This window comes from Phoxinus phoxinus, assembly GCF_949152265.1.
Source record: "Phoxinus phoxinus genome assembly, chromosome: 2".
NCBI lineage: Eukaryota > Metazoa > Chordata > Actinopteri > Cypriniformes > Leuciscidae > Phoxinus > Phoxinus phoxinus.
In genome coordinates this window covers 20833645-20844333 of record NC_136877.1, presented here as the reverse complement: position 1 = coordinate 20844333, position 10689 = coordinate 20833645, and the positions used below count along the sequence as shown (strand labels likewise).

At 36.3% G+C, this 10689-nt stretch overlaps 1 protein-coding gene across 5 annotated transcripts in view; it reads left to right on the top strand.

The window, feature by feature from the left end:
- Window positions 1-10689, top strand: part of col4a6 (collagen, type IV, alpha 6) — a 106003-nt gene that overhangs the window by 64154 nt on the left and 31160 nt on the right. For 4 of the 5 annotated variants that reach the window (XM_079605257.1, XM_079605255.1, XM_079605258.1 and 1 more), the window contains exons 5-11: window positions 5479-5613; window positions 6258-6302; window positions 6386-6502; window positions 6815-6874; window positions 8126-8203; window positions 8305-8340; window positions 8642-8683. In XM_079605257.1, the coding sequence (XP_079461383.1) occupies window positions 5479-5613; window positions 6258-6302; window positions 6386-6502; window positions 6815-6874; window positions 8126-8203; window positions 8305-8340; window positions 8642-8683 (513 nt within the window). Of the gene's footprint in view, window positions 1-916; window positions 978-5478; window positions 5614-6257; window positions 6303-6385; window positions 6503-6814; window positions 6875-8125; window positions 8204-8304; window positions 8341-8641; window positions 8684-10689 lie in introns of those variants that run through there. The other variant, XM_079605259.1, reaches the window with a different exon arrangement.

Here is a 10689-nt window from a genome sequence, read left to right as displayed (position 1 = left end):
AACTACCGGTATGTGTATTGTAAAAAGCACTGTGCAAAATTTTTTATTCGACTTATAGGACAAATAACACTGAGGACATTTCATTAAAATTTTTCTCACAACGTTTTATGCAACATTCCAAAAACATTGAGAAAATCTTAATAACATCATAAAGGCTTTCTGAGAATGTTGTTCTAAAACGTTTTCTCTCAATGTTATGAGAATGTTCTTCAAGTAAAAATAACATTAAGGACAGTCCATGTGTACGTTGTTCTCACAACAATTTATCACTTCATTACGAGAACATTTTATGATAACGTTATAAAAACATTCAGCAAATAAAATAACATTACAAGGACGTTCTGAGGATGCAATTCTGAGAATGTTTTCTCTCAACATTACGATAACGTATAACATTATAAGAACGTTCCATAAACATTATTTTATGAAAGTTTAACATTAACTTTTAAAGAACTTAAGTGGAAGTTATGGGGACGTTCCCTGTTACATACATACAGTATACAGTATGTTAATACAGACATAAACAATCTCATCCAACCACAGTCTTGTTTACAGTATGCTCCAAAACTAGTTGATAGAGAAGCAAAACAGGTAAATGTTCCAAGAAAGTCTGTGCAAGCTTTAAGTAGATATGTAATGATGAAGGTCTTGCACAAAATCATTAAATTGTTAAATGCCAAGCAGTTTATACGTTTTGCACACACACTTAAACACACTGTGACTCATTCATATATCACATTAGCATCCCTGCAGGGTTCAGTTTTGAACAAGAGAAAGACTGCTGAGTCAGTGTGTGTGTGTGTGTGTGTTTTCTCTGGTGTCCGCCTGGCACTGCTGCTTCTTTCGCTTCTACATGCGGGGTGGTGCACTCCGAGAAATTAGGTTATCAAGGCTGAATCACTCAGTCCGCACCCCTTTCTGATGTGTTTCCTAATGCTGCTTCCATCACCGCTCCCGATGAACACATGGCGCGACAGGTAAAATCAGGCCTGAGCCTCGCTGCTCACGAACAATGGTTCATACCAAATCCTCAGAGCCAACAGGACTGAGCCGGGGGAATCTGTTGGCTCATGGATTCTGTTGGACGTTCCGACAGGAAGTGAGGTGCTTGCTCACTAGCCAGGCGAGTAAGACTGGTTGGCTTAAAAAGGCAGAATGAGTTCTATTGTGTCCATTGTGAGGAGGCAGATTTGTGCCACAAACGAAGCAGTCTAGTGCGCGCTAATGTGGTTGGAAGTCACCTTTTCCATCTTCGTGTTAATATCTGTGTTTACAAGTTGAAAAATGAAGCTGAGTGTCAAGGAGACAAATGAGAGCAGATCATGGTTTTGTAATGGCTTGTGGTAATAGAGAAGAATGCTATAGTGGTTTTTAAGGAGTTCCACTTGTCCAGTGCATTTCCTTTGGTGTTGGAATGCAGTTCAAATCATCATCAGAACTGGTCGGCAGTGGTCGCACCACTTACCTTAAATGAAACGACTAGATGTTTATGTTTTCTGAAGGGCAATGCCAAAGTCACCAATCCATGTCCATTCCTGTTCCTTGAGGGCTTGTTTTCTTCCTTGCCTCAGAGCTAATAGAGTGCTGCAGTGATTGTGTTTTTGTAGGCCAGCCCGGAACACTGGTTCCCCCCCGGTTCCCTCAACAAAAACCCTATAGGATTTTTCCATTGGCTTCTGGATTATTGCAGAAAATAAGCTCTGTGACTAACAAAAGTTTATGATTTTTACACTTTTTGTTCATCATAATGATCTTCACAAATGAACTTTTAAGAATGTTGAAGCCTAAATTCAATTGGCAGCCGTAAAAAGCTAACCATAGGCTATAAACAAGACAACTCTTTTAATCTTTATTTACAAAACATTTTCCATGAAATATCAGGTTATAATAGTTTGCAAGAGCATGATTATAGACACAATGAGGCCGGTAAAGCAGACTATAGTCATTATAGTGATGATATTTAATGTCCCCGGCAACCTTTGTATTCCCATTTAGCTACTTGTGAGCAACCACTTTTTTCAAGACAAGCAAGCACTACAACAACAAAAATCATAAAGAGTTTTTTTTTTTTTTTGGACATAGGATAAATCGTGAAATATCTATCCAAAACCTATTAAGAACCTCATTGACTTCAGGACGATGGAAGTGCTAAAATGCTAACTCATTTCCGGGTTTAAGCCTACTAAAATACATCATCCCTGCAGCACTCTGTTAAACACACCTGTACCTGCTAATAAAGGTCTTCGGGATTACAATCAACTTCTAAAGGGACAGTGACGCTACACTTTTCATTCCATTGACTTTCATTCATAGGTATGCGAATACATATGTGTGCTCAAAGTTTAGCACGACTGCAGCTTAAAGGGATAGTTCACCCAAAAATGAAAATGTACTCACCCTCAAGTCATCCTAGGTGTATATGACATTCTTGTCCTGGCTCTTCCAAGCTTTATAATGGCAGTGAGTTGCTGTTTCTGTTTTGAAGTCCATAAAAGTGCATCTATCCGTCATGAACGAACTCCACACTGCTCCGGGGGGTTAATAAAGGCCTTCTGAAGCGAAGCGATGAGTTTGTGTACGAAAAATATCCATATAATTCAAACTTCATAAAGCAAAATAACTAGCATCCGGCCCAAATGAACATATGGATTGCACATAAGTCTAAAGCGCAACTTATGCAACGTACTGCTGATATTTACGCTACGCCATGACGCACTACGCTACTTCCGACGTCACAAGTTGCATAAGTTGCGCTTCCGGCGCAAGTAAACTGCGCTTGGCCGGAAGCTAGATTTTTACTTTGTAATGTGTTAAATATGGATATTTTTCTTACACAAACTCATCACTTCGCTTCAGAAGGCCTTTATTAGTTTGTTTATGATGGATAGTCACACTTTTATGGACTTCAAAATCGAAACAGCAATTCACTGCCATTATAAATCTTGGAAGAGCCAGGAAATTTATAAATATCCGATTGTATTCGTCTGAAAGCAGAATGTCATACACCTAGGATGACTTGAGGGTGAGTAAATAATGGGATAATAATTTTTTTGGGTGAACTATTCCTTTAAACCGAGAGCTAAACACCCTCCAAGGAGCAGGATAGGACACACCTGTGCAAGTGCAACCAAGCAACCAAAAGGGCAGATTCAATAAGTTTTAAAAAATTCCCAAAAGTTTTAAAAAAGTGTATGGTCTAATAAAAACAACTGATTTTTTATCTTTATTTTATGTTCTTTTTGGCATTTTAATTTAGATTAGAGTTTGATTATTTTAATATATTAATAATTAATCAATGTATATTATTTTAAGTCACCCTGCACTACCCTCAGAACTTTGCTGTGGGCTCAGCTCACTAGAAATATTGCTCTATATTTCCCAAGTCACTCCAGTTAGTTCGTTTTCCTATGCTCCAATGTCTTCGGCTGATAATGTGTGGGAAAGCTCATATACGACTTTACATAAACTCTTTTCACCAGACAGATAGCATTCAATGATTTTCGAGAGACTATTATATTGCTCAACTGCACACCGATCTTGTTTAATTCTTGGTGGTCTCAAACCAAGACTGCTTGTCTGGTTTATCCTCAGATGTAGCTAAACCAATGTTAAGCCTCTGATGGCTAATGTGGGCAAGAAGTGACACATTCCTTCCTTCAACCTCCATCACTGTTCAGAGGAATACGGTGGTTAGAAGGGTAAAATGAAACCACATTAAAGTGTTTACAAAGAAACTTTCTACAAAGCTAGTTGCTTTGAAACATTACACTTTCTATTATCTTGTTCTGTATTTTTCCACACTAATGCTCTATAATTCTCTCCTATGCAGAAGTTCATTGAAAAAAAAAAACACACCCTGTAATGACACATGCATGCGTACACCTCTAAAGGATTGTGGGATTTTTGTAGCTGTTATCCTGGTAAAATGGCATATCCCAGATCTTGTTTTTTTGTTTTGTTTTTGTAATATTGTTCCATGTGGTGAGTTGCAAAATCTTGATACTCTAGTTCCAGCAACATAAAAAACTGCTTCTCACACTAGCAGTTGCTTTATATTTAGAAATTGTGTTTTGAATTTAAGGTTTGTTTGAAGTGTTAGCTTTCAAGACATGCAATTTCCCATGGCCATTTGACAACACGCTTCACAAATGTATTGCTACAGTATCTTTTATTTTACTTAGAAACATTTACACTCAACATTCTTCACAGATCTAACATTGCACTAGATTAATCATGCATTGTAGAATATTAAGAGATAAAGGTTAAGAAAATGTAGAGGATTTATGCATACAGTAAGTGAGCTCTCCTTTGTCCTCATCTTCCTTCATGCTATGAAATAACTAGTTTAACTAACAGAGTCAAATCTGGAAACTTCAATTAAAAGGCTTAAGCTCAGCTGTTCAAACACCTAATGGGTCAACATTATAGAGCTAGAATAATGTTAGTTTTTTTTTTTTTTTTTTTTTTTTTGCCTTTACGGGACTGGACAGTGTAGACGAGACAGGAAGGTAAAGGAGGTAGTGGGGACCAGAATCGGGATATGGTACATGAAGGAGACAATCCTGCAGGCTCTTCATATCATGTGAACAAACCATTGTGCCACAGTGCTAATGATCATTTTTACTAACTCTTTAAATATAAATATCTTATAAATTGCAGCTTTACCTGACCATATAGAGCAAGCACGGCCATGCATATACAGTATGCTCATCTTCAGTTAAAGTTTTGTTATATGTGTGAATACTTCAGAATGGGGGTCTGATTGAGTCTGCACACTTGGGATGTGTACCTGCCCCTTTATAAGCAATGCCCTAAATGCTTCTATCAATAAATATGATGTACTCGATGTAGAGAGACCAGCTGCATTGAGTTAAAATGCTGGATTGTGTCGCCACCATTTGGTCAGCAGTGAGTATTACCAGTGGTAATTTTTTTTTATTTTTATATCTTGACATTTTAAATGTGTTCTACTAAAACACACAATAATGAAATACTTCTGATTATTTATAACTTTTTTTCTGCCATAAAAAGTGCATGCACTGTAAAAAAAAAAATTAACCTCTCCAAGTCCAAATATTCTAGTGACTGGTCACATCTAAATTTTTAAATTGGCCCAAGTGAAATTCTGTAAAATTAAATTGAATTAATTGTTGCAATAGTCTGTTAACATTGGCTCAATGAGAAATAATATGTCGGACTAATTGAAAATTTTGATGTTACCAGTCACTAGAAAATTTTGACTTGGGGATGTAATTTTGTTTTACAGTGTGGTTAAAGTAACAACTTGATATAATTGTAGGTTTTTTGTTTATGTGTATTCCCTTATGCACAAACATAATGCTACATTTTTATGTATTCATCTAGCAGACACTTTTATCCAAAGCGACTTTACAAATGATGAATAAAACAAAGCAATTCATTTTAAGGAGGCATCTCACTGTATTTGTAACTGCTACATCCATTTTTGTCTCCATCTAGGGGCGACCGGGGGATCTTGGACAAGTGGGCATCAGTGGTCCTGAGGGTTTCATTGGGGGCCCGGGGCCAGTTGGGCCCAAAGGAGAAGAGGGCCATGTAGGACGCAAAGGGCCCTCTGGACTAAATGGAGATAAGGTCAGATTACTTTGGTATATGTAGGGGAATTATAATTTATAACAGATATCCGTTTCTGCTTTACTAAAATACTTACTGGATATTACGGTAATTATCAATGTGTAGTGGACATGGTGGTACAAAATAGAGATCTTCTAACTTTACTCTGATTGGCCATTGTGTTCAAGAAATTGAACTTTTTTGGAAATTGAAATTGTTCAAGAAATTGAATTGAGATTGGCTTTGTTACAAAAACACGTTGTAAATAAAAACCTTTCACGCTCTCCAGAGCGCAAACACAGATACGCACTGGATCGCATGTCAAATGTTTCGCCAATATGTCAATATTACAGACAAAACTGATCCTAGACCAGTAGTTACGGGCAGCTTTTTCCTCTAAAAGCAACCAGAAGCTGCAGCAGACAGGGGAAGGCAAGCCTAGACACATAAAACTTTGTTGCTTTTGTGCAATAAATGAATAACAATTTATTTGTTTTTAGACATTTTATCTTTAGATATTTCTATTTTGCAGGAGTCCTGCAAATCATTGTATTCTTTTGTAACCCGCATTCACCCATCAAATCTTGTCCCACACTGCAATCGGGTGTCGAGGGAGTGCACTTCTCAAAATGCCATTTTTGTGTCTTTTATTTATTTTTTGACAGGGCCCAATGGGTGTTCCTGGGTTCTCTGGAAATGATGGTGTTCCTGTGAGTATACCGTTCTTGTCTACCATAATTTCACCTTTCTCTGAAAAATGATTGACTAAGCTGTTTTTAACCATGCTGTACAGGGACACCCTGGTCAGGTGGGGCCCCATGGACCCCCAGGTCTCGACGGCTGTAATGGCACACGAGGTGACCCAGGTGACAGAGCCCGTGATGGATTTCCTGGTAATCCTGGAGTTCCTGTAAGTTTAAGGGCTTAATGTGCATTTCAAGAAGTTTAGGGTTAAGGAGTTAGCATCAAATATACACCAATTTAAATAAAAGCAGCAGTTCCACTTAATAAATGAAGAATTCATCTTATCAAGTGCTAACTGCAGTGTTTATAACAATTTTTTGACTCAAGTTGCATGCTCTGTGGCCTATTAGTGTAATACTTGCTTTTTATTCTATTTAATAGCTGTGAAAATTATGTCATTACTGGTTGTTTGTTTATAACAATAATAATATATAATATAAAAATATTCACATGTGTTTTTTTATTTACTTGATTATAGGGATACAGTGGTATAAAAGGTCAAAAAGGAGAACCATATTATATATATATTCCAAGACCAGTAAGTTACAATCATTCTTTATGAAACCCAAGCAAATCACACATGCCAACATTTTATATGTACACACTCAAATACACATGCACATGTGGCATTTACTGACAATCCTGTTAATAATATGTGTTGTGAGTTAGCTGTAAATCTGGGTGTGGAATGCAGACCTGTCTGGGAAAATCCCTGTCATTTTCAACACCTCATGCATCTTTTATATTACCTGAGGGTTTTTAATCTTCTCAGGTGTGTGCAGTGCATATAAGAAGGTTAACACCTTTTTCTGCTGTTTTAATAAAAAGAGGGGCTGATATCAGCATTGAGCTGTGTTAAAAAGAGGTGTAGTTCTTACTTCTTACTAAAAAAAAAGAGATGTAAAATTTAAATCATTGTTTACTCACCAACATGTGAGTATGAATGAATGAGGACTGGAGCTTTCTAGCTTCAAAATAACCCAAAAAAAAAAAGTATAATTAAAGAGACCCTTTAAACTCATGTGTAAAGAGACTATTAATGTTCAGAAAATATTATCGATCTCTCTGTACTGACACTATTCTCATCCAATTTGAATGAGAAAACAGGTTAGTCTTCAATAACTGTAAATGTTGCAAAGTTCATACATTTTTAAAACGACTTAAAATTTTAAATCTGAATTTAGCTAAATAATGACACCATCACCTTAAGTAGAGCTGCCTTATAGCTGAAACTGATTATAATTTGATCATAATTAATGAACTTTGCTACATTCACACTGTTATTGAGCTCAATTGAATCACCATTGAACTGATTTGTGGTGAATAATGACAGTACCGTCTGCTGTAGAGCAGATTTATAGCTGAGATTATAGTCATTTTAAAATGTAATTTTTTGACTGAAAATCTTGACATCCGTTGTAGCTCTTTATGACACGTTTATGAGAAAAGAAGCTTTGTCCAATTCATGACCGATTTTAATATTTTCAATGAATCAGTTGATGCAGTTCACAAAGCTGTTTGAATGATTCATTAATGATTCAGACCAATCCGCTTCTCAAGTTCAACTGAATCATTGATCTGGTTGTAGTAGGTAATGGCATACTAGAGGTGAAGATGATCTGTGAAAAGTCTAATGACTGTTTGTCACACATGATCTCATGAATTCAGTGAATCTCATGATTCGTCGTATACACACTTTCATGAGATCGGGCTGACATGGCTTCAGAAAACTTTGATTACTTCGAAATGTTTGCCTTTTTGTAACTACACATTTTTGTAAAATCCTTAGTCGTTTTTCACCGACGGCCCTCCAGGTCCAGCGGGATTTCCAGGTCCAATTGGGCCCCAAGGTCCAGATGGATATCCTGTATGTATTACATCTATCTATCGCATATTTTTATTCGTGCACTATCTATCTACCTACCTACTGTCTAAAGACTGTAATTTCACCGTTGCCTCCCTCCACAGGGTCTTCCTGGTCCACCTGGTCCTCCTGGACCTGTAGTAAGTTCAGATGTCTAAGTTTTTTTTTACAATTTTGAAATTGCATGTTTTAGGTTACATGATCCTATCATCTTTAACACATTATCCTCCTGTCAGACAGGGGGCAGTGTGCAAACATTTATGTACTTTTAAGAACTTGCCTTGGAATTAAAGTAAACAATGAAACCATTACATAGTTTTATAGTTGTCTGATTTAAATTGTAAGTATCAACCCATTTTATATAGGAAAAAGCTAAAAGTTTTTTTATAGCTAAAATTACCGTACATAAAAGTTTACTTAATGTCTCTGCTTATTCTACAGGGAAGTCAAGGTCAAGGATACCAAGGGGAGCCAGGAGAAAGGGTATGGGTTTCATCAATTTGCCAACAACTAAGCAGTTTTCCGCACACAATTGCTTTTAGTTTTCCCCATTAGCATCATTAGGTTCAGGTGTTGTGCTAATTTTATCCAATACTGGCAACATATTTGTTCCATAAACACTTAAGCTGCATTTTAGATTTAGATCGCTCTAGCTGAGTCCTGTGTGTTTGTTCATGTTTGTTTGAATGTTTTAATGAAAGCTTTTATGCTGATATGATTGCATGTGCTTGTTGGTGGTTAATTGGCCTAACAACACCATAAACAAACACTTCTCTGAGTGTCTCTGACAGTAAAGACCCCCCAAAAATTGCTTTATGACCACCGTTTTCTGTCTTGTGATGACATATTACCTGTTCCTGACTCGCGGTCTTGTTATTCAAATGGTCATTTGGGTTTAATTATTTCACAGTCAATAACCATAATTTTGTACTTGCTGGCTGGTTGCAGGAGAGCGACATTTTCAGATTGGACAGAAGTCTGTGTAGTGCAAGATAATTGAAGAAAGACTGTAAATCTAAATGCTTATATTTGCTAAATGTGAAAATCCGTCAACATTTAGTATTACACTAGCATATACAGTCATGCTCAAAAGTTTACATACTCCTTGCAGAATCTGTAACATGTCATTATTTTAACAAAATAAGAGGGATCATACAAAAAAATGCTAAATGCATGTTGTTGTTTTTTATTTAGTACTGTCCTGAATATGATATTTTACATAAAAGATTTTTACATATATTCCACAAGACAAAAGAAATAGCTGAATTTATACTTTATATTCCCTTGATACTTAATACTGTGTCATTACTATTAAAAAAAGGTTCTAACATTCACTGATGCTCCAGAAGGAAACGTGATGCATAGAAATATGTAAGTATCTTCTGTTGCTTCCGAAGGGCAGTGCTAAATTTAAAAAAAAGTTGTATTTAAACAAAATAAGAATAATTTAGACATATTCATCCTGTTCAAAAGTGTTTCCTTCTGGGGCATCAGTGAATGTTTGAACCTAAATCATACAGTCACTGCTGGAAAAGGTTAAAATATGCAAAAGATGCTGGAAAACTGAAGAATTTGCAGGACCTGAAGGATTTTTCTGAAGAACATTGGGCAGTTAAACCGCTCAGGACAGACAAGAGACTCAAGAACAACTATCACACACACACACACACAAAAAAACAAAAACAAAACAAAAACAGTCGTGGATCATCCAGGTAATGACACACAGTATTAAGAATCAAGGGTATGTAAACTTTTGAATAGGGTCATTTTTTTTATTCAGCTGTTTTTTTGTCTTGTGGACTACGGGTATATGTAAACATATTTAATGTAAAATATCTTATTCGGGACAGTACTAAATGAAAAATAACATGCATTTTGTATAATCCCTCTTATTTGTTTTAACATTAACATTTTCACAGATTCTGCATGGGGAATGTAAACGTTTGAGCACGACTGCAGATGCCATGAAAGCTAACAGACATGGACTAAAAGCCCCAAAACTAACATTTTGATTTCATGTGGTCTTACAATCCATACATTCAAGTACTAAACATTTTTCCACACATCTGTACAATAAGACACCACCACTCTCTGTAACGAGACTGGCACACTCAGAGAATGTTTATAGTGTAACATTCAGTTCAAATATTATTTTAGTCTGCTCTGGAACTGGTTAATAACAAGCTAGCTAAGAAGGTCTTTCTGTCTTTTGGATTAGACATTAAAAGATTATACTGCTTTTGTCTTTTGCACAATAACTCTGCATCACTCTTTCATTCTTATCATCTCCCTCTAGATTTTCTTGTCTTCCCTCTTTTCCAAATAGTTCTGTACTGCCAGCATGCCTATCTTGTTTCATTTATGTTTTAACCAAACTTCAGTATGTTTCTACTCATCTCAACACTCACTACACATAGTAAAAGCCTTTTCCTGCAATAGAAAGGAATATATCCCTATAGTATGTTCAATGCGGAAAACTCCGTTGAATC